This window comes from Copadichromis virginalis, linkage group LG18 (assembly GCF_057382275.1).
Source record: "Copadichromis virginalis isolate Kocher_CV1m ecotype Utaka linkage group LG18, C_Virginalis_male_GT1.1, whole genome shotgun sequence".
Taxonomy (NCBI): domain Eukaryota; kingdom Metazoa; phylum Chordata; class Actinopteri; order Cichliformes; family Cichlidae; genus Copadichromis; species Copadichromis virginalis.
Window position 1 is genome coordinate 1,182,391 of NC_140635.1, and position 23,915 is coordinate 1,206,305.

Consider the following 23,915-nt stretch of genomic DNA (forward strand, 5'->3'; position numbering starts at 1 on the left):
TTCCTGCACCCGATGGCAACACAACAAATCTCTTCTATCACTTATAGAAGGTCCACAAAAAAGAATACTCAAGAATCCAGAAAATCCAAGCTAAACCAAGTTGTGGAACGACGGGAGCAAGTTGGGAAAATAAAAACTATACCAGCGGAAGATACAGCAGTCTTTCACACAAGGCCCTCATGAGAAAACGTCCCAGCGCCATAAACAAATCACAGGAGCCGTCTCACATTACATTTGTAAAGGCATGGCCCCGGTTTATGTAGTTGAGAAGGACAGCTTTCTGCTGCTTTGTGTGTGAGTTTCTTTTTGTTTCCGTACAATATTCTGCTCCTGCTGTGCAATATTTCAGCTATATGTGCAATCTCCATCCCTTAATGACCATAGCCCTTCCACCCTTATTTATTATTTACAATGTTTTATTATGACGTCTACATCATGTTTATAGTGTACATAGTGTTCTTATATTGTCTGTTCTTCTTCTTCCTTGTATATTGTTTTCTTTATTTTCACACTATGTGGTATTGCTTCAAAATTTCAGTGTGCAAGCAACTGTACATTGACAATAAGAGTTCTAAGTCCTGAGTTCCTCACCTGTGTGAGTTCTTATGTGCTCCGTTAAATGACAGTTACGTTTGAACGTCTTCCCACATGTTTTACAATTATATGGCTTCACACCTGTGTGCATTCTCATATGCGTCAATAAAGAACTACTATATCCAAACACTTTGCCACATGTTGCACAATGATATGGTTTCTCCCCAGTGTGTGATCTTGTGTGTTTCAGTAAATCACTGTTATATGAAAACCTTTTCCCACAAGTTGTGCAACAAAATGGCTTAACACCTGAGTGAGTTTTTGTGTGCTTCAACAAAGAACTAGCAGATATAAACGTTTTCCCACACATTTTACAAGAGAACGGCCTCTCACCTGTGTGGACTCGATAATGCCTTCTCATTATATAATCATACTTAAAGGCTTTTCCACAAACATCACAGTTTGAGGACTTTTTACTTTTATCAGAGTTACATTGACTTCCTGAGGTAGGTGGATATTCTGCATTGTTGTGACTTTTGTTTCCATTTCCAGCTGATCCTGAATCAAACTTCTTCCTTATTTCCTGATATTGGCTCTCACCTACAGCAGAGCTGTGAGAGAGAAGCTGGTTACTCTTTTGTTCTGGTTCACTGTGGTCACTTTCCTCATAATCAGCAGTCACCATGAAGGTATCAGTCTCCTCCTTCAGTATAACCTGTCTTCTCTCCTGATTGCTGCAAAGTTGCTCCTGTTCCTCGTTAATATGAGGAAGCTCTGATTCCTTCTGGTTGAGACTCTCCCAGTTACAGAGCTGCTGGTCAGTGAGAAGCTCCTCCTTACAGACATGCTGCTGTGGGACGTCTGGAGAGACAAAAGGAGACAAGACAAAGAAATTATACAAGAAAAACACATGGGAGGAAATATACTGTGAAAACCAGCAAAAGTGCAGCAGTAAGGATAGACACACATTAAACTACGAGCTGATGTTGAAGATAGTTTGTTGCTTTATAAGAAAGCCCTCCGCAAAACCAGAACATCTTACTATTCATCACTGATTGCAGAAAATAAGAACAACCCCAGGTTTCTCTTCAGCTCTGTAGCCAGGCTGACAAACAGTCAGAGCTCTGTTGAGCCAACCATCCCTTTAACGTTAACTAGTAATGACTTCATGAACTTCTTCACACATAAAATTTAAACCATTAGAGAAAAAATTACTCAACCATCCCACAGATGTAATATTATCTACAGCTACTTTCAGTACCATTGATATTCATTTAGACTCTTTTTCTCTAATTGATCTTTCCGAGTTAACTTCAATAATTACTTCCTCCAAACCATCAACATGTCTTTTAGACCCCATTCCTACAAAACTGCTCAAAGAAGTCCTGCCATTAATTAATGGTTCGATCTCTAATAATCAGCTATGTACCAATTCAATTTTATTTATATAGCGCCAAATCACAACAAAAGTCACCTCAAGGCGCTTCATAGGTACAGAGAAAAACCCAACAATCATATGACCCCATATGAGCAAGCACTTTGGCAACAGTGGGAAGGAAAAACTCCCTTTTAACAGGAAGAAACCTCCGGCAGAACCAGGCTCAGGGAGGGGCGGGGCCATCTGCTGCGACCGGTTGGGGTGAGAGAAGGAAGACAGGATAAAGACATGCTGTGGAAGAGAGACAGAGGTTAATAACAGATATGATTCAGTGCAGAGAGGTCTGTTAACACATAGTGAGTGAGAAAGGTGACTGGAAAGGAAAAACTCAATGCATCATGGGAATCCCCCGGCAGCCTACGTCTATTGCAGCATAACTAAGGGAGGATTCAGGGTCACCTGGTCCAGCCCTAACTATATGCTTTAGCAAAAAGGAAAGTTTGAAGCCTAATCTTGAAAGTAGAGATAGTGTCTGTCTCCTGAATCCAAACTGGAAGCTGGTTCCGCAGAAGAGGGGCCTGAAAACTGAAGGCTCTGCCTCCCATTCTACTTTTAAATACTCTAGGAACAACAAGTAGGCCTGCAGAGCGAGAACGAAGTGCTCTAATAGGGTGATATGGTACTACAAGGTCATTAAGATAAGATGGGGCCTGATTATTTAAGACCTTGTATGTGAGGAGCAGGATTTTGAATTCTGGATTTAACAGGAAGCCAAAACAGGAGAAATCTGCTCTCTCTTTCTAGTCCCTGTCAGGACTCTTGCTGCAGCATTTTGGATTAGCTGAAGGCTTTTCAGTGAGTTTTTAGGACATCCTGATAATAATGAATTACAGTCGTCCAGCCTGGAAGTAATAAATGCATGAACTAGTTTTTCAGCGTCACTCTGAGACAGGATATTTCTAACTTTAGAGATGTTGCGCAAATGGAAGAACGCAGTCTTACATATTTGTTTAATATGTGCGTTGAAGGACATGTCCTGGTCAAAAATGACTCCAAGGTTCCTCACAGTGTTACTGGAGGCCAAGGTAATGCCATCCAGAGTAAGAATCTGGTTAGATACCATATTTCTAAGCTTTTCAGGGCCGAGTACAATAACCTCAGTTTGATCTGAATTAAGAAGCAGAAAGTTAGCGGCCATCCAGGTCTTTATGTCTTTAAGACATTCCTGCAGTTTAACTCATTGGTGTGTGTTATCTGGCTTCATGGACAGATAGAGCTGGGTGTCATCAGCATAGCAGTGTAAATGTATGCTATGTCTTCTAATGATGCTGCCTAAGGGAAGCATGTATAATGTAAAGAGAATTGGTCCTAGCACTGAACCCTGTGGAACTCCATAATTAACCTCAGTGTGTGAAGAGGACTCTCCATTTATATGCACAAACTGGAGTCTATTAGATAGATATGATACAAACCACTGCAGCACAGTACCTGTAATACCTACTGCATGTTCTAATCGCTCTAATAGGATATTATGGTCGACAGTATCGAATGCTGCACTGAGGTCTAGCAGGACAAGCACAGAGATGAGTCCACTGTCAGAGGCCATAAGAAGATCATTTGTAACCTTCACTAAAGCTGTTTCTGTGCTGTGATGAGCTCTGAAACCTGACTGAAACTCTTCAAATAAACCTCTGCAGATGATCTGTTAGCTGTTTGACAACTACTCTTTCAAGGATGTTTGATATGAAAGGAAGGTTGGAGATTGGCCTATAATTAGCTAAGACTGCTGGGTCTAGAGATACTTTTTGAGTAAAGGTTTAACTACAGCCAGCTTGAAGGCCTGTGGTACATAGCCGATCATTAGAGATAGGTTGATCATATTTAACATCGAAGAATTAATTAATGGCAGGACTTCTTTGAGCAGTTTTGTAGGAATGGGGTCTAAAAGACACGTTGAAGGTTTGGAGGAAGTAATTATTGAAGTTAACTCAGAAAGATCAATTAGAGAAAAAGAGTCTAACTTAACATCAATGGTACTAAGAGTAGCTGTAGATAATATTACATCTGTGGGATGATTACTGGTAATTTTTTCTCTAATGATAAAAACTTTATTTGTGAAGAAGTTCATGAAGTCATTACTAGTTAACGTTAAAGGGATGGTTGGCTCAACAGAGCTCTGACTGTTTGTCAGCCTGGCTACAGAGCTGAAGAGAAACCTGGGGTTGTTCTTATTTTCTTCAATCAGTGATGAATAGTAAGATGTTCTGGCCTTGCGGAGGGCTTTCTTATAAAGCAGCAAACTATTTCTCCAGGCTAAATGATGATCCTCTAAATTTGTGACACGCCATTTCCTCTCCAGATTATGAGTCATCTGCTTTAGGCTACGTGTTTTAGAATTATACCACGGAGTCAGGTACTTCTGATTAGAGACCTTAGTTTTCACAGGAGCTACAGTATCCAGAGTTGTACGTAGTGAGGAGGTGAAATTATTACCAAGATAATCGACCTCTGTTGGGGTAGCGTTCAGATAGCTGCTCCGCTCTGTGTTGGTACAGGGCACAGGCCTTCAAGCTGGCTGTAGTTAAACCTTTACTCAAAAAGCATCTCTAGACCCAGCAGTCTTAGCTAATTATAGGCCAATCTCCAACCTTCCTTTCGTTTCAAAGATCCTTGAAAGAGTAGTTGTCAAACAGCTAACAGATCATCTGCAGAGGAATGGCCAAACCCCCGCAGCTGCCAACCCAATGTGGGAGTGAAAAGAGGAGGTAAGTGACGGAAGTGACGGACAAGGTAAGCGACTCATGTTGTAACTGACGTCAGACGCCGGAGATTTTGGCAGAAAATTAAAGCAAATGGTAGTTTAGATTTGAATAAATTCATTTAAGCTTCAGTATTACCAAATGCACCTATCAATTGTCTTATAACTAACAATACTTGTCCAAATCATCTCCAACACCCTGGAGAACAACGGGGAGAGTTTAGAGGCTCTCCAAAATTACATTGATCAGTGCTTCCAGGATCTCGTTATGAAGAAGGCTCAAAGTGCATCTTCCCCGGCCAAATCTGAGACGCCGTTGTCGAAAAGATGTCGAGAATCCCTGGAGTACAGCCAGCAGCAGGTGGAAACGCTCGCTGCTGAAAATGCCACGCTAAGGGAGTCGGTGAAATGTCTCACAGACAATGTTACTCAGCTAAATAGAGAAAATAAAAAAATAAAAGAGACAGTTATTGATCTACAAGCTTGTGGCATGCGTAATAATCTTGTATGTTCTGGTATTCCAGAAGCCGCTGGAGTAGACGTGGAGACTACGGTAAAAAGCTTCATCAAAACCCACCTGAAGCTGCCGGAGGACACGGTGAAGAACATCACCTTTGATAGAGTGGATCGCATCGGCCCCATGCGGGCTGTGACCGGGAGACCACGTCCTATTGTGGCCAAATTCGGCCACTTCAAACAAAAGCAACATGTGAAAAGCCGCGGCAGGGAATTAAAAGGAACGGACTTCAGCGTGAACGACCAGTTCACCAAAGAGATCTTGGAACGACGCAGGGTCCTCTTCCCATTCTGACGCGGCTTCATCCAGAAGGGCTCCCGCGCTGTCATCGCTGTGGACCGGCTGTATGTGGACGGACAGCTCCACCGCAACCCGAACATCACTCCGTGGCTGTATTAACCTCACACCAGATAAGAATCAGCTGCACCATTTCCCTATCCACTCACACTAACTTGCATTAACATCTGTTTAACTTACCAGCATCAAATCGCATCTTAAAGTGTGATTTCATAGCAGAATTAACACCGTCACTCTCCGTCAGTGATTTAATTGGAATGTTTACGTTTTGTTTTGTTTTTTTCTTCTCGTTTTTTTTTTTCCTCTCTTTTCCCCCTCTTGGTTTTATGCTGCTCACCCCTGTCCTTGGTTTCTTTCTTTATTCCTTTCACTGCCTCGATCACCTGCTTCGACACTCATCCACAAACATCCTTTATTTCGACACATACGCACCATGCGCTCAACGGCAGCACATTTACTTCAGTCAGACAGCGCACACAGTCGTTTAGGATACACACACTTAAGCCAAGCCTACTCATATTAGTAAATATGCATACACAAAGTCAGACTCAGGGAGCATCTCGCCACACATTTTTTCTCTCTCTCCTTCTCTTTATTTATGAACAAGTGACGTATTCTCTCCACCTGTCTAAGCGACGCACACAGCATACATCCCTAGTTATACACAAACATCTATGGGTACACTGAGGTTCATTACATGGAATATAAATGGAGCTGGCTCCAGAGAAAAGAGGTTAAAAATATTTAACCAACTCAAAAAACTACAGGCAGATGTTGTCCTTTTACAAGAGACCCACAGACCTCTTAGAGGTTCGAATGAACTTAAAACACCTCAGTTTCCTAATGTGTTCTCAGCTTGTTATAATTCTAGACAAAGGGGAGTAGCAATTTTAATACATAAAAATATTAATTTCACAGTACTCGATACAGTTATAGATCCAGAGGGCAGATTCTTAATCATTAAACTATCTATACGTGATAAAAAGCTATGTATTGCAAGTGTATATGGTCCAAATGTTGATGATCCCTCATTCTTTCACGGTTTTTTCAGTGCACTCTCTGAACACTTAGATGACACACTCAAAACACATCCGTGTGGAGACCCGGTGCTGATTGTGATGGTGCTGGACCGGTGGGGGCCGAGTCTGACAGACTGTGGTCTATTTGTCAGGAAGTCCTTGATCCAGAGGCAGATGGGGTGGAGAGTCCCAGGTGAGACAGTTTCTGGACCAGGATCTCCGGGATGATATGATTGAATACTGAACTAAAGTCAAGAAAGAGCATTCTCACATAGCTTCCTCGGTGCTCCAGGTGACTCAGCGCAGTGTGGAGCGCTATGGTGATAGCGTCCTCAGTGGATCGATTTGTCCTGTAGGCAAATTGGTGCGGGTCCAGAGTGGGAGGCAGACCAGCCCAATGTTGCTTTGGATGATAACATCATCCAGGTATGCAGCAGCATATGTAGCGTGCAGCCACAGCACCCGGTCCATGAGGTGCTGGAAAGTAATAGTCCAAATAAGCTGAACAGAAGTGTGATGAATTAATACAACCCGTACGGCGTGGAAAAGGCAGTTTTTTCTTAGACTTTGCAAACAAGGGAATCTGCCAGTTGCCCTCGGTTAAATGCAGCATTGTGAAAAAAACCAGCAGCGCATAACTGGTCCAGGAGCTCGTCGACCGAGCGCATGGGATAAGCATCAAAGCGAGACACTTCATTCACCTTTCAGTAGTCCACACAGAGAACCATCTTCCTTCACTACAAGAACTATGGGGATACACCAAGCACTGTGCGACTCTTCTGTTACTCCCAGCTAAACATTTCAGTCAATTCCTTTTATGCAATTTGTCTCTTGTGCTCAGGTAACCTGTAGGTCTGTGAATTCAGAGTCATGCTAGGCAGTGTTTCAAAGTGATGCTCCATGAGATTCAGGTGAGATGATACTTACCTGGATAGTACAGCTCATCCATCTTATTAACCAGAGACGTTTAGTTACGTCTAAAAATAACCCACGATAGGTGAAATCCACAAAGTAGCCAACTTTATTTTTTACAATTATTAGAGATGTTTTAAGGCTGTAAAACCCCTCACTACACACTTTATACACTTTTCTCAGACAGGCATGAACATTTTCACACTTCTCTCGTTTAAACACTCTCAAAGTTCAAACCTTCGTAGAAAAATAAGCGCAGTATTAGTATTAAACGTTTCATTGACATTTTTGTGTTTGTTGGAAAAAGCTTACAAACATACAGTACAGCACTTTAGTCACACTGCTAGCGACTGAAGATTTAGGTAAATTTGACAAGCTGAATGCATTCTGTACTGTACAGGAGACACTGCAGGAGATTGATTGATAATGGTCTACAGCCAATCAGGATGCAGGACACAATGTGCTTTAAAAAAAAAAAAAAAGCATGTAAAATTGCACAAAAGAAATCTGTGAAAGGTGAACCACATAGCGAGGGACCACTGTATTATTATTTCATATCATTATCACAACATACTAACTTTAATTACACAACACAGAGATTGACAGTTATCCAATATACAGCAAGTAAAGGAAAACATTTCCAAAAACAAACAAAACTTAAAGTTTTGGAACAGGTTAGACCAATCTCACATCTAATAAACTGGAAGACCTTGGCTTCCATGATATCATTTTCTCTCTAGAAAGAGTACGACTTCTGACTTGTGTGAGTTTTCATGTGGCGCAACAATGAACAACTAAAACCAAACATTTTCCCGCATGCTTTACAATGATATGGCTTCTCACCAGTGTGAACTCTCATGTGCTTCCTTACATCACTACTGTATGCAAACATTTTCCCACATGCTTTACAAGCATATGGCTTCTCTCCCGTGTGCGTTCTCATGTGGCTCGATAAAGAACTTGTACTTGCAAACATTTTCAAACAGGTTTTACAAGGAAATGGTTTCTCACCAGTGTGAACTCTCATGTGCTTCAGTAAATCACCACTCCATGCAAACATTTTGTTGCATGTTTTACAAGGATATGGTTTCTCACCAGTATGGATTCTATAATGTCTTTTGATTTCATAATTCTGCTTAAAGGCTTTTCCACAAACATCACATTTGAAAGCCCTTTTGCTTGTGTCAGAGTGATTCTCTGATGTAGGCGAATCATCTGCATTCTTGTGACTTTTTTTTCTATTTCTAGTTGATCCTGAATCTACAGTCTTGCTTCTTTCCTGAGACTGTCTTTCAGTTACATCAGAGCTGTGAGAGAGAAGTTGATCCCAGCTGACTGGGTCTGGTTTGCTGTGGTCACTTTCCTTATGAATAAAAGTCACCATAAAGGTATCCGTCTCCTCCTTCAGTCCCAGCTGCTCTCCCTCCTGACTGCTGCACAGTTCCTCCTCTTCCTCTTTAATCTTTGGAGGTTCTGGTTCCTCCTGCTCCACACTGGAGCTCCTCTCCTGGTTACAAAGCTGCTGCTCAGGGAGAACCTCCTCCTCCGAGGAGACGTGTTGCTGTGGGACGTCTAGAGGGACGAAAGGAGAAAACAAATACACTTGAGATTCTCTAAACTCAAGTCACTAATTTTAAGGGTGGAGAAAGCAAAACGATGCAATGGAGTATTAGGGACATATCAAAAAATATATATGTCATTGATCATTTTGAGAAAAAGTCAAAATGTGGAGATGTTTTAAGAAACTGCCGTTGCTGCTGTACTCTATAAAATGCCTTGTGCAGATGAGTCCTGTGAGACAACATCGATCCTCTTTACTCTACGAGGTTGTAACCATCGATGACCTCACATTTGTCCACGACTAGCTGTTTCATTTTGTGTAAATCTCCTTCATGTTTGTTTTTTTCCATCTGAGCATGCACAGCTTTCTGTACCATCTCTTCAGCCCTGACTTTATAAACTGAAAGCCAAATCATTCAAGTACGGCCTCACTAACTCAGAGAACAGTTTGTCTTGAAACAACTAATCTTCACATTGATTTTTTTCTCTAAATACAATTTTGATTTTTTGACCTATACGACCTATAAAGAACTGAAAGACAAAAGAAAGTGCCGTCAGATCACAAGCTGTCCCAGTGGCTTCAAGCGCACATTCAGGCCTGTGAGACTCATTTAGACACACTGAGCCATGGCTCTGTGCTATATGCACACATTTCTGCATCTCTGCCATTCAAACACACGTCATCCGCTATCCTTTTCAGGGTCGCGAGCCTATCATATAAACACACGTCATATATAGTTTATTTTACGTAATATTCAAATGTTGTCTTTCTCAAGCACTTTTCATTTTGTGTTTCCATAAGTCTTATTTAGTGCATTTATTACTAATAGAGAGAACGCACATTTTAAGACCAGACACGTTTGAAACCTTTTGTCCTCCACAGTGAAAAATGGCTGAAAATAAAAGCAGCTGCTAGTTTGATCAATTCTGCAGCTTTGCAGTCTCCAGTATCACTGAAATGCAGCCAGATGTTTGTTTTATGTTTCTTCACTTTTTCCCGACATGCTTGAATTTAAATCCGGCTCCCGTCTCTCTGTGTGCCTGCCTGTAGCACTACATATGCTGTCTTCAAAACGTCTGCCCCCCTTTATTCTTCCACGTAATGGTATGGTCCCAGTGTGTCTTTCCATGTGATTGGCCACATGGTGTGCCCATCAAAATAAAGTCCCACCCCTGTCTGCATGGATTCTAAGCATTATACTGCTGATTCATAAGTAAAACTGTTTTCAGAGAATCATGGCGTTATTTGTCTGATTAGGAAGAACAGAACACACTGCACAGGAAGCCAAGGTCATAACTTAGGCTCACTGAGAGAGTAAGAATGTGGATGTTTAGGTTTTATGACTGTGGAAGGGGGGGCCAAAGCTCTAAGAATGCGAGAAACGGTCAGACACTTTGGCTACGTTCACACTGCAGGCGAAAGCGCATCAAATCCGACTTTTTTGACCCTATGCGACTCATATCCGATCATGGTGTGACAGTGTGAACGGCACAAATCCGATATTTTCAAATCCGATCTGGGTCACTTTCGTATGTGCTATTTACATTATTATGTAAATAACAAAATAACTTAAAGCAAAAATTGGGAAACATAAAGTCCGAAGTCTTTATATTAAGAGCCATCAGTCAAACATATTGTTTGGTCTGGGTCTAAACAGAGCGCGTTGTGTGTGACGTCTTCTTTTGCGCATGCGGTCGCTTTGAGCGTTCACACTAGAGCGCGTTTGCAGTCGCATTTTATTTGTAGTGTGAACAAGCAGACGGAAAAAAAATTGGATTTGATCAAAAAATCGGAATTGAGCATTAAGACCTGCAGTGTGAACGTAGCCTTTGAGATCTGGCAGACGCCTTCCAGTCCACATCTCCCGTCTAGACGTTTTTTAATGCTCAAAGTGTTGTATGACATAAAGAGATTGTTGATTGAGCATTTATACACCAGGTGTTGTTCTTCCTTCAGCCCAAAGAATTGGGAGATTTAACAATACTTATAACTAAATGGTATTTTGCTTAGAATTGAAAGATGGCCAAATGAGGGTGGAAGAACACGCATGTGCTCACAACACCAGTAGGGCTGGGCGAAATGATTATTTTCCCTAATCGATGAATCTAGCGATTAATTTTACAATCCGATTCTATTTTAATTTTATTCGATTATAAGCACTTTAACAATGTTGTAATACTGTCCACTATGCTTAGCAGGTGGTGCATTATCCTCGTTAACATTTTTCCTGCGGCCAATTCGCTGTCTCACATTTTCGTCTTTCGCAGATTCCCATAATCAGCCTGCGCGCATTCCGACTCATTTTGCCAGCATGGGCCACAAATAAAAACCAACTAAACAGCAGCTTAAATGAGTTTTGCATTTACGGAGGTTGAGTGTTTTTCTCTGTTTCTATGAGTGAGTGTATGCCTACGAGGGGGGTGTCTGGATGAATTAAAGAGTAAAAAGCAGTGTTGGTAAAAAAGTTGAAAACATACGGTGGTTTGTCCTTTGCAGAAGCTGCTCCTGGATGCTGTCGTTTGAGGTGCTGGTGCATAGCCGTCGTGCTTTTATGATAGGCCATTTTCACCTTACAAAGTCGGCAAATGACTGAAACACTTCCTTTTCTGTTAAAATATCCCCATACTGTAGAATTGCGAATTCGGGTGGATTGATTTAAGTCGACTGCGGCTGCCTCAATCATGTTGCTGCTACTCGCTGCCGCCATGTCTGTTTTGAAAGTGACGACGCATCGACGCACGTTTTTTTTTTTTTTTTTTTTTTTTAACGTCGACGTAATCGATTACGTCGACACATCGTCCCAGCCCTAAACACCAGGAGACACTTATTGTGGATATGGTCCGTCAAAATAATGCAATTTGACTGCATGAAATGCAGCAAGGGAATATAGAAGACAACATACATGTTGAATCTAGCAAAAAGGAGAAGAAAAGGTTGCAATGTCATAGGTCAATGTGCCACTATTGAACTGCATGGCCAGCGTGGTGGAAATGTAACTGTGCTGCCATCAGCAGCTGTGGGTTTCTCCACAGTCATGTTACTGTTGGGCTGTACAACAACGAACTTATAGCAACATTCCTGGATGGTCTACAGGATGCTTTGCTTGAGTAGAGAGACCGCGAGCAGGCAGAGCATCCCATATCATTTGGGACAATGTGAGCTTTCACTGTGGTTCAAAATTATGCAACTGGTTTCACAATGAGCAGCATTTTATCAATGTGTGTCTTCCACCATACTCTCCCTTTTGAACCCTATTGAGGTGTTTTTCTCAGCACGGAGATGGAAAGTATACGACCGAAACCCTTACACACAGGAAAATCTACTTCAAGCAAAGAATGGAGCATGTGGTGAGATGGGACTGGAATCTTCTCAGGGCTGGATCTGGAATCTCGTTGCCTTGCAAGGCAGACCATAACATATGATGTGGATGAAGTCCTGTGGCCTGACCCAGCACAGAGGTGTGATGCTGAGGCAGATTAAGTTACCTGAATATGCTGTAAAAATATATAAATTTTTAATGTATAAATATATATATATATATATATATATATATATATATATATATATATATATATTTTTTTTTTTTAACGGCAGTTTTCTTTTTGTCAAAATGTGAGAATAAATGAATGAACAGATAAATATTATTTTCCAGCTCTCTCACAGTGTTTTGTATTTATTTCTGTAGTGTGTAATCGTTGCTAAGTCGTGTTTGCACACTGGCTGGTTTTGTGTGGTTTTTGACAGTAGTGCTTGATTTTGACAAAAGTTAAAATAGTTTTGGGTCAAATGTTTGGTTTTGCAAGACAAGTCGAAGATTTTGTGTGTGTAGCTTGAATTTTGGAGTTTGTGTTTAGTGTTTTGAGACAAAGAGATGAGATTTAAGGAAATGTGTTTTAGCAATTCAGAAAAACCGTAATAACTCACATAAGAAATTATCACGGGGGCTGGATATTAGGGCTGCTCGATTATGGCAAAAATGATAATCACGATTATTTTCACTGAAATTGAGATCTCGATTATTTGACGATATTTATTTAACCCTTAAGACCTACTATAGAACCAAGTCTGCCAGAGCTTATATTATATTTTTACATGTTGTAGTGCCATTGGTGGGAGCATTTCAAGTTGCTATACAACTGTTATAGCTCATATTTTAATAATATGTCTGCATTAAGTCCATAGTAACTACATTAATTGCAAAAAAGTGCAATAAACTACAAAAAAAATTGAAAATCGTTTTTGGTTTTTTTTTACATATATTTCTACTTTGAGAAATTTAAGAGGTTTATCCCTCAAAACTTTAAATACAAAAAAGTTGCAAAAAATAGTTTACAACAACAGGAAATTTATTTTGAGTGTCTTCATAGTTTTATTTTGGAGATACATTAATTTTTATATACTGCAGGAAAAACGAAAAAACAATCCTATGATGCAAATTTGCAAAGAAAACAGCAGTTGCATCAAAATAAATTTCCGCGAAAATGACATCACTTCCGGTTTCGGGCAGGAAATGGCGGACATGTGACAGTTCGCGCTGACATCTGTTTCACTGTGGGAAGTGTTACGAACAGCTGATAGGAACGGCAAAGCGTGTTTCTGGAATATTATGTTTTTGTTCCTGCAAGCGCTTTTTATGCAGTTTTTGCAAAGCTTTATGTGGAAGGAACCCGTGACCGAGGACAAGCTGATGGCATAAGATGTAAGTACAACTCCTCTGGTTTATTGCGCTAGCTTACACGGTTCTGGTTCTACAGGGATTTAAAAATAGTTACACAAAATGGAGCGTGCTGCTCTGACCGGTTTTAAAGGGTTAACAATGACTTTAAAAAATAATATAAAATAGTGTGCAACACCACTGAAGTTTTTTTTACCTCTCTTTTCAACCAACGGCAGTCACTCTCCTCTCCAAATAACTTCTGCTTAGCTTTCCGAGCTTCCCTCGGGTCCTCTTAATCAGCGGTCTCAAACCTTTTTTGCGCCACGGACCGGTTTATGCCCGGCAATATTTTCATGGACCGGCCTTTAAGGTGTCGCGGATAAATGAGGGAGGGGCTAATAATCGGCTCAGTCATTTTTAATGATTGTTGAAAGCCCAGATCGTAATCGTGATTAAAATTCGATTAATTGAGCAGCTCTACTGGATATAGCTGTATTCTAGGCCGAATGTGGCCCGCGGGCTATAAGTTTGACGCCCCGGATTTAACACATTCACACAGGTTCATTATTTCCTGCATTTTCACAGACATTTCACTTTTATTAGTTACAGGTTCAGCTGAGAGAATTTGCTTGCCGTTTACACACGGCTGAGAAAATGGAGTTAAACTTGTTCTCTGCTTCAGTAAAACCATTAAAGCATCACTGAGGAGCAACGCGAGGGCTCGACTCTAAACACTCAATGTGAGAACTGATGAAGAGTTGGGATCTGAAAAACTGGATTATAGGTGGCAGACAGTTGGTGTTGTAAGCCACCGCCTCCAGTTCTGAGATCCTTCCCAGATGCCTTAACGCCCACTCACATCCTGGCCACTTAAAGAAATCCAGACACTTTTCTTTCCAAGCTCCTTAGACTACGATGACCTGGAGGACTGAGAACCTTCACAGACCTTTGTAATGAATAGTTTTCATATTTTGTTGTTGTTTATATGAGCTGTGTGAAACAACAGGGTTATAACTGTCTGTGGTGAATAAAGATGTATTTTATAGTCCACCCTCTGCACATTGCAATTTGAATTTGAGTTGAAGTGAGTTCACCCATCAGAGCGAAACTCGCCTGTCCTCTGTTTGCTCTTTGTTAGCTCACATCTCCAAAAAGTCCTCACAATCAGAAACGTCCCGCAGAGCTGTGATCAGGATGCTCCCTCAGAGGGACACTCACCTGTCCTGTGCAGCTTGATTTGGGGTTTCCAGGTGATATCCAGCAGTCTGCGCTGACGGTCGATCTCTTCCTCGTACTGGACGATCGTTTTTTCAAACTCCAAGAATATTTGTTCAGCAGCAGCAGTTAGTCGCTCGTTGATGAACTCTCTCAGATACTGAACTGAAGGCATCGTTGCTGCCGCAGCTCACACACTCAGCTCACACAACAACACTCGGCTCGGTCACATAGGAACAAAGCTAATGCTACTTCCGCATTTGTGTAGTTCACTTCCGTCTACTGTTGCACAAGGGAAGTTCCGCCAAAACAGGACATTTTACTCGTTGTTCCGCCTTGAAAAAAGTTCTTATCGTTGAGGTTTTAGTTGGGATATTTTTTCTGGATTTCTTAATAACAAAAATACATCCGAACAGATTCTAAACATGAAACAGTGACGAAAAAGATCGTTCATGAATAAAACACTGTGAATTTCATCTTGCAAACTGTCTCATGATATTCAACTCATGTCTCATCTAATCGTGGATGGAAATCAGTTTTTGTGTTAGTGTCGGCGTACACGAGCAGCGTAAAATAGAAAAAGGGTTTATTCATGTATTTGCTAACAGAAAGAGTGATCAATCCTACTGAATCCAGCCTGTCAGTAATGTTTAATACTTAACATCACTGTATATTTTACTGTTTCACTCACTTCGATGTTGGAGGTTCAAAATCATCCACAGGCCCCGCCCACATACGTCCAGCTCAACCAATGAGATGATTTCTGTCTGGAGAGCAAAAAGTTTGAGGAAATAAAAGCACAACCTGGTGAATCTGCTGCAGTGGAAGAACATTGTTCATGTGCTGTCTGTCTTCAGCGGCTCCAAAGACATGTTGCTGCACCTCTTTTTGTTTTCATCTCACTTCATAGGTGAACTTTTGTCTCTTTCTCAGAACGCAACATTTCTTTCTCTGCTCTGAACTCTGCTAGAAATGCATCATTGGTCTGGAGGATTGTAGATTTTTACTTCTGTCCTACTTTTCCTCATTTCCACTGTCTTCTCCTCTCAGCCTCATGGACAATGTTAGTCTGATGGCTTCATTTTCTCTACTTTTTCCAGGACTAACAGCTGGAGACTCAATCACTCCTCAACGAGATAAAGTCACTGAAACAGAAGGAGAATCTGTCAAACTCACATGTAGCTATGAGACAACTTCAAGTTATCCTCTACTTCACTGGTACAGACATCATTCTGACCTTCAGGCTCCTCAGTTTATACTCTGGAAAGGAGCAAAACGCAGCACAAGTGAATATATTCCCAATAATCGATATGGATCCCAAACATCACCAACAACAACTAATCTGACCATAGCAGCCCTAACCCTGGCAGACACAGCTCTCTACTACTGTGCTCTACAAACACAGTGATACAAAGTGTAGAAGAGGCTGTACAAAAACCTGAACACAGATATCTGACTACTCTTCAAAGAGGAGGGAAGTGGTATTCAAAGCACAGCTTCATATCAGATGGATTCTGCTAATTCCTGTTTTATCAGAGTCACTGTGGTTACAGCTGCTAATGAAACACTGTGGGAGGATTCACATGAGCAGCAAATCCACATCAACCACAAACCAACTGCAGGAACGTTCAAGGACAAAGACATTAAGGAATACAGTCAAACAGCAAAAGCTATATTTGATAAACAAATGTATCAGATTTAGCATATTTAAAATGTGCCTAATTTTGTGCTTAATGGTGTGCAAATCTTAATCAGAAAGAAAGTTATTGGAGTAAAATCAGAGTCAGATAAGCAGTGGCTGCAAAAGTTGAAGCTTTTGTGGAAACTCCTTCAGAAGCAGCAAATCATTTTGCTGCCGTCCTTTCATAATTGTTATTCCGTGTCTGAGATGTTAAAATGATACCACAGTCAATATCTGGCCTTCATCAACTTGTTGGGGTGAGATGTTTAAGCTTGTGTTTGTCAGTTTAATTCATTGTTATCTATATCTATATTATATATATCTATATATCTTTGTCTAAATCTATGCAGTATTCCCTCCATTATTGTGGGGTTAAGTTCTGGGAACCCCAACAATAGGTTAAAATCCAAAAAGAAGAATCGACATGTTTATTCTGATATTTTTATATATTTTCAGCCATAAAAACCTTCCCCTCTTATAAACCCGTTCTTCTCTTTTAAACACACTTTGAGACGCATCCTTACATACTGAGTGAAAAGTTATCGTCTGAGTCCACCTGAGACAACCAATGCAACAAGTTGGTGAGGGGAGGAAGACACAATAAAGAAATGCTGTTGAAGAGAGCCGGAGAATAATAATAACTAATGATTAAAATGGAGACAGTTATCTAAACTCATAGTGAGTGAAGCAGCCCAGACCTGCTTAAAAGCTGAACAGTTTTAAGCAGCTCATAACTGCAGAGAGGGATGCTGGATGAAATGACGTCACAGCTCTGCTAGGTCCAAACCTCGTCCATGATTAGCATCTGCACAACAACTTCATGGCATAAATAGATATTTTTTATTGACATATTGTCTGATGCTGAAATTTATTGGGATCTATTTCCATTGTTTACCTGACAACATCATACTTTATATTCTACCACAGCTGTTTTTTTTAATATATTAAATATTTCTGAAGAAGCTCAGCTCGAAGGTGACATAATCTGGGAATACTTTTTGGCCCAAAGTGGAAGACAAATGGGGGGGGGGGGGGGAGAGATCCCTGTATTTTTAACTCCAGTGACCCTCCCACCTCACAGGGTTTAAACCACAGGAGGAGGAGTGACTGAGAGCAGAGAGGAGGAGCAGAGATTCAGGGAGGAGCTGAGCTGTTACTGAACTATAGAAGAGAGAAAAACCTCCACATTCAACAGAGTTCAACACAAAACAAACTTTATGTTCCTCAACATGCTGTCATTACATCACTGTGTGTTTCCTCTGATTCTTCTCACTCTCACAGGTCTGCTCACCTACACAGGAAACTATGTTCAACTCAAATGATTCATTAACGTCCCCACATTTAATACTGTCATCTCATCTTTCAGGTGTGGGCTGTGAAGACCTCACTCCATCCAAAGATGAAGAGTCCAGTGTAGAAGGCAGCACAGTTACTCTGACCTACACTTACTCTAAAGGTGCTGCTAATTATTTCTTCTGGTATCGACAACATCCAGGAAAAGCACCTGAGCTCCTGATCTCACACTCACCTTCAGGAGAAGTAGGAGAAGAAAAAACTCCTGGACTGAAGATTCAAGTGGAGGGAGAAGAAATCAAGATGAACATCTCCTCTGCTGCAGTGTCTGACTCTGCTGTGTACTACTGTGCTGTGAGGCCCACAGTGACAGGAAACAGCAAAACTCTGTACAAAAACCTTTGGAGCAAAGACAACAGAATACTCCACAACATCCACTAGAGGGAGTCACACACCTTTGTTAGGATACAGAATCATAACACAGCTGTGATGAAGAGCTTCAGGGGAAGTGAATGAGATGTGAGCCTCCTCCTCCTCCTGACTGCAGAAACCTGTCTGACTCCAGCTGTGAACATCAGACCAATCACAGCAAACTCGCAGTAAACTGATGTGGATTTCATCCTGACATATACACCTGTATACACTAGAGACGTAATCGTAGTTACTTGGATAAATTGTGTGTAATGATATATACTCATATATATATGCTTGCTCCCAATGAAGTGTTTATATGGGGAGTCACTGCATGAAGCATTTAACCTGCATGTTCAAATCACATGACCCATATATTAAGGGTAAATATATCTACCATTTATTAGTGAAGAACTAAGATAAGATAGAACTTTATTAATCCCTCGGGTGGGTTCCTCTGGGAAATTTGGTTTCCAAAAGCACAGCAACGACCGAAGTTACAGAGTTACAGAATATTATATATATATACACATATATAAATACAGAGACAAATATAAATAAAATATACAAAGGGGATAAATAGAATAAATAGGAATAAAAATAAAAAATAAAAATAAAAATACAAGTGAATTGCAAATTTCGAGTATGGAGTCTATTGCACTGTTGACTTTTAACAAAGGTATTGTACAGTGAGGTGCAGAGGCACTACAGCTTAGTTGTTCCCCCCTCCTTTGTCCTCCTGTTTCCCCTCCCTCTCCCCTCCAGAGAGGAGTTAAACAGTCTGATGGCGTGTGGGACAAAGGAGTTTTTAAGTCTGTTAGTTCTTGTCTTGGGGAGAAGCAACCTGTCACTGAACAGACTCTTCTGGTTGTTTATGGCCGTGTGCAGAGGATGCCCAGCATTGTCCATAATGTCCATCAGTTTCTTTAATGTCCTTTTCTCTGCCACTGTCACCAGAGTGTCCAGCTTCATGCCGACCACAGAGCTAGCCCTCCTGATCAGTTTCTCCAGCCTGGATGAGTCCCTCTTTGCTGTGCTGCTCCCCCAGCACACCACAGCATAGAAAAGTACTCCAGCAACCACCGACTGGTAAAACATCCTCAGGAGCTTCCTGCAGATGTTAAAAGACCTCAGCCTCCTGAGGAAGTACAGTCGGCTTTGGGCTTTTTTATACAGGTACTCTGTGTTGCATGACCAGTCCAGTTTATTGTCCACCCACAGCCCGAGGTACTTGTACTTGTTGACCACCTCCACCTCCTCCCCCTCTATCTGAACCGGCAGTGGACCTTCTCTGGACCTCCCGAAGTCCACAACCAGTTCCTTAGTCTTTGAGGTGTTGAGTTGCAGGTGGTTTGTGTGACTCCATGCGACAAAGTTCCTCACCAGACTTCTGTACTCCTCTTCCTGATCATCCCAGATACACCCCATGATGGCTGTGTCATCTGCAAACTTCTGAATATGGCATAATTCAGAGTTGTAGCAGAAGTCAGAGGTGTACAGGGTGAAGAGAAGAGGGGACAGCACAGTTCCCTGTGGTGCTCCTGTGCTGCTGACCACTGTGTCAGACGTGATGTCCTTCAGCCTGACGTACTGTGGTCTGTCGGTGAGGTAGTCGGAGATCCAAGCCACCAGGCAGGGGTCCACCTCCATCCTGTTCAGTTTTTCCTGAAGCATACAGGGCCGGATGGTATTAAAGGCACTGGAAAAGTCAAGAAAATGGATCCTGACCGTGCCTTTTCCCCCATCCAGGTGTGAGTGGGCTCTGTGCAGGAGGTACAGGATGGCATCCTCCACTCCGACACCCACCTTGTATGCAAACTGTAGTGGGTCCTGGGCATGTTGTACCTGTGGTCGGAGGAGGTTGAGGAAGAGCCGCTCTAGAGTCTTCATAAGAATTTGTGCCATTTGTTATATGAACACATGTTGATCAATACTGTTTGAAAATGTAACCATGAGGATCAGTAAGAAACCTTTGATAGTGTTATGGTCCAACAAAACTGTTGAATAGATTAACTGATTAACGGCCTTTCTGTAGACATTCAGACTCACTTTGGCCATGAAACTGCCAAAATCAGAAAAACTATTTGTATTGTTTAAACTTACCCTACCTACCTGTCTTCCAGAAACAAAAGGAGGAAACGTAGTTTTACTTCCTGCTTTATAGCTTCTGGGTTCATCTGAGGTCACAGGATGAGACCAAGTGCAGAAGGGGAAGAATTTGTGTAATTTAATCAAGTTGATTTTAGAGGGTTTATGGAGAAATAGATTTATTGTTGTAATATGCATTGATTACACCAGTAAAGAGTAGCAGTACAGGTTTGAATATGATGTTCATCTACTGAGTGAAATAGTCCAGAGAAGAAATAGTTTGGTTAAGTGGACGATTTAAGCAGAAAACTCGGGCGTTTGAGGAGAAAGGACCAGGTCAGTGTAGCTGTGTGCACTTTGACCTTAATATTCTGTTGAGTTAAGTTTATTTGAACTGAGTTAATTATGAAGTTGAGTTTCTTATTTGTTTATGTAAATATTGTTTGGGTCACAAAATGGTGAATAAATCAGTTGCTACACTGGACAGCATCAGTCTCCTGCACTTCTTTGGTCGCTTGAGTCAAGTCCTCCCACATGGTGCCATATAAATTATACTGAATATATTGTTTTCTACCAAGCATTCATACTACAACGGAGGCATCAGGGAGCAACCTGGGGTTAGTATCATACTCAGGAATATTTGGCATTCAAACTGGAGCAGCCAGGAACTGAACCACCAACCTTCCACAAACCTGTGAATCACCTCCCCGCCTGAGCTGACGTTCTCAGATAAAATGTTGATGTCACCTCTGCAGGTCGCAGACAAGTGGCTGCCAGAAATAGAGAAGTTTTACTATTTGGGGTCTTGTGAGGGGAAAACAACTTCTAAAAGAAGAAAACTCCTCTACCAGATCTTCTGAAGGTGATTTCATCAAAGACAAGATCTCCACTGAAAGCAGCAGAAAGACGTGCTGAGTGTGAAGCTGTCAGCAGGGGGAATAACACAGGGCTGTGAATGAGTCCTGTCACTGTGATCAGGCTCCTCCTTCTAATCCACCAACTTAGTGTTGATGAAGACTAAACAGAGAGATCACAGCTTCTTTATACTTGCTGTAGCTCACAGTTACTCTACACTGCAGATATGACGCCTCTGTTCATCTCAGTGCTGCTGGCTGCTATGTGCCTCGGTATGAACACAACTCTGTTTCTTTGATATCAACATTGACGTGATTCTTTAACAGCACACTGATACTGTTTGTTGGTGTTTTACAGAATGCAGAGCACAAAAAGACAACGTGCTGCAAGCAAAAGGAGAAGAGACTGCTGCTGCAGGAGGCACAGTGACACTTGACTGTCTCTATAACACCAGCAGTTTATCAAATTATTATCTCTACTGGTACAAACAGGATGGAAACAACAGCCCCAAATTCATCCTGAGTCGCTTTAAAGTTGGTGAGGGGAAAAACGAGGCTGGAGACAGATTTTCATCCACACTGGATTCCAGCATCAGATCAGTTCCTCTGAAGATCCAGAAGCTTCAGCTGTCTGACTCTGCTGTGTACTACTGTGCTCTGCAGCCCACAGTGACAGGAAACAGCAAAACTCTGTACAAAAACCTTTGGAGCAAAGACAACAGAATACTCCACAACATCCACTAGAGGGAGCCACACACTGTTAAACCTCTGATTCTTGTGTCATTGGACTGATGACAAAGACAACAGAGAAATGAAGCAGTAAAGATCAGAGACAGAGACAGAGCTGCTGTGGAAGCACAAAACTATTTGATTGGCTGAGCTATTAAACTGGCCCCGCCCACTGAACCTGTGCTCATCCAATGACATTATTTGTTGGTCATTGTGCTGCAGTGGAAGAACATTGTTCATGTGCTGTCTGTCTGGCTTTAATAACTCCAAAGACATGTTGCTGCACCTCTTTTTGCTTCTATCTCACATTATAGGTGAGTTTAAGAACAGGGATTAAAGTTTAGTTGAAGCTGCTGCATTAAGCAGATATACAGACTGCATTTCACTACTTTTCTTCTTTCTTTTTCCAGGACTAACAGCTGGAGACTCAATCACTCCTCAACAACCTGAAGTCACTGAAACAGAAGGAGAATCTGTCAAACTCACATGTAGCTATGAGACGAGTGATAGTGTTGCTGGGCTTTATTGGTACAGACATGATTCTGACCTTCAGGCTCCTCAGTTTATACTCTGGAAAGGAGCAAGATCATGGAGTGGTGTTCAATATATTCCTGATAAACGATATGAATCAGAAACATCTTCTACATCAACTAATCTGACCATAGCAGCCCTAACCCTGGCAGACACAGCTCTCTACTACTGTGCTCTACAAACACAGTGATACAAAGTGTAGAAGAGGCTGTACAAAAACCTGAACACAGATATCTGACTACTCTTCAAAGAGGAGGGAAGTGGTATTCAAAGCACAGCTTCATATCAGATGGATTCTGCTAATTCCTGTTTTATCAGAGTCACTGTGGTTACAGCTGCTAATGAAACACTGTGGGAGGATTCACATGAGCAGCAAATCCACATCAACCACAAACCAACTGCAGGAACGTTCAGACACAATAAAAACTGTCAAACATCAAAAGCTGCTCATTTACACTATTTTATATTTAGTGGATGAGGACATGCAGAAATGCAGCAGAAGCAAAATAAACAGAGTAACAGAGGTTTATCTCTTTAAGGTAAAATCTCTCACATGAAGCTAAAAGTCCAACCAGGAAGACCATCTCATGCTTGTTCCATTTATTCTCTTTGAACTCATCACATCAGATGATGATGCTCTCCTTCATCATTGTCCTGCTCTGGTACTTTGTGATGTTCCCCCTCTGGCAGGTCCAGACTCTCCTCTGTGCTTCTGCTCTGAACAACATTTCAGAGGGCCTGGCCTTCTTGAGGTCTCTGAGCAGGATCCTGGACGCTGCATCATCTGGTAACTCTATTGTGCTTCTGAGGACTTTATGTGTCCGAGTGACACAATGGTGGTTTCTGTTTTACTGGACTTGTGTGCTAACCACAGTATAGGTTATGCTTGACTCTGTAATTGCATCATCAGGTCTGCAGCAGTGTGTTCTGGACACTCTGGTGAAGAGAGGAGCTGAGCTGTCATCTGATCACCATCTGGGGGTGAGTTGAGTCAGGTGGTGGGGGAGAATGCTGGACAGGCCTGGCGTATCAAAGTGGTTCAGGTGATCTTCAACTCCCACCTCCAGCAGAGCTTTGGCAGCAGTCTGAGTGAGGCTGGGGACTCATTGCTGATGGGGCTGTGCAGAGCTTTGGCTGCAAGCTGGTTGGTGCTTGTAGTGTTGCTAACCTCCTAACCAGATCTCATTAACTCCTCGTGTTTTGGGGAATGAAAGGTCCAGCTGAAACATCCACTCTTTGTCAGATTGTTGTCTTCATTCTGGTGGTAATTCAGCTTTAATTTATGACTTATGAGTTTGTGCTTGTAGCTTCTGTTACCTCACCATGTTCTCTTGTGTCTGCTCATAGCTCTGTGGACTTGAGTTACCTGAAACCTGAAGGATTCTCTCATTGTCTGCTGTTTGGAAAGGACTGACTTGTAACAGAGCTGGAAAACTCACCTGCCCATCCACTCTCCACCCACTCAGCCTTCTGAAGCCTT

General features: G+C 41.7%; 1 protein-coding gene across 3 annotated transcripts; it reads right to left on the reverse strand.

The window, feature by feature from the left end:
• Positions 1 to 114: 114 nt before the first annotated feature.
• Positions 115 to 15,113, reverse strand: LOC146686843 (uncharacterized). 3 transcript variants are annotated; one of them, XM_085440243.1, is made up of 4 exons: positions 14,852 to 15,113; positions 8,716 to 8,987; positions 1,847 to 1,861; positions 115 to 1,384 (listed from the first exon to the last, which is right to left on the reverse strand). In XM_085440243.1, the coding sequence occupies exons 1-4, from the start codon at positions 15,021 to 15,023 to the stop codon at positions 572 to 574; spliced, it is 1,272 nt and encodes a 423-aa protein (XP_085296369.1). In that variant the 5' UTR covers positions 15,024 to 15,113; the 3' UTR covers positions 115 to 571. The 3 variants fall into 3 exon arrangements, with proteins under 3 accessions (XP_085296369.1, XP_085296367.1, XP_085296370.1); XM_085440241.1 differs by lacking the exon at positions 1,847 to 1,861 and having other exon boundaries at positions 115 to 1,395; positions 8,595 to 8,987; XM_085440244.1 differs by lacking the exon at positions 1,847 to 1,861 and having other exon boundaries at positions 115 to 875; positions 8,201 to 8,987.
• Positions 15,114 to 23,915: the final 8,802 nt, after the last annotated feature.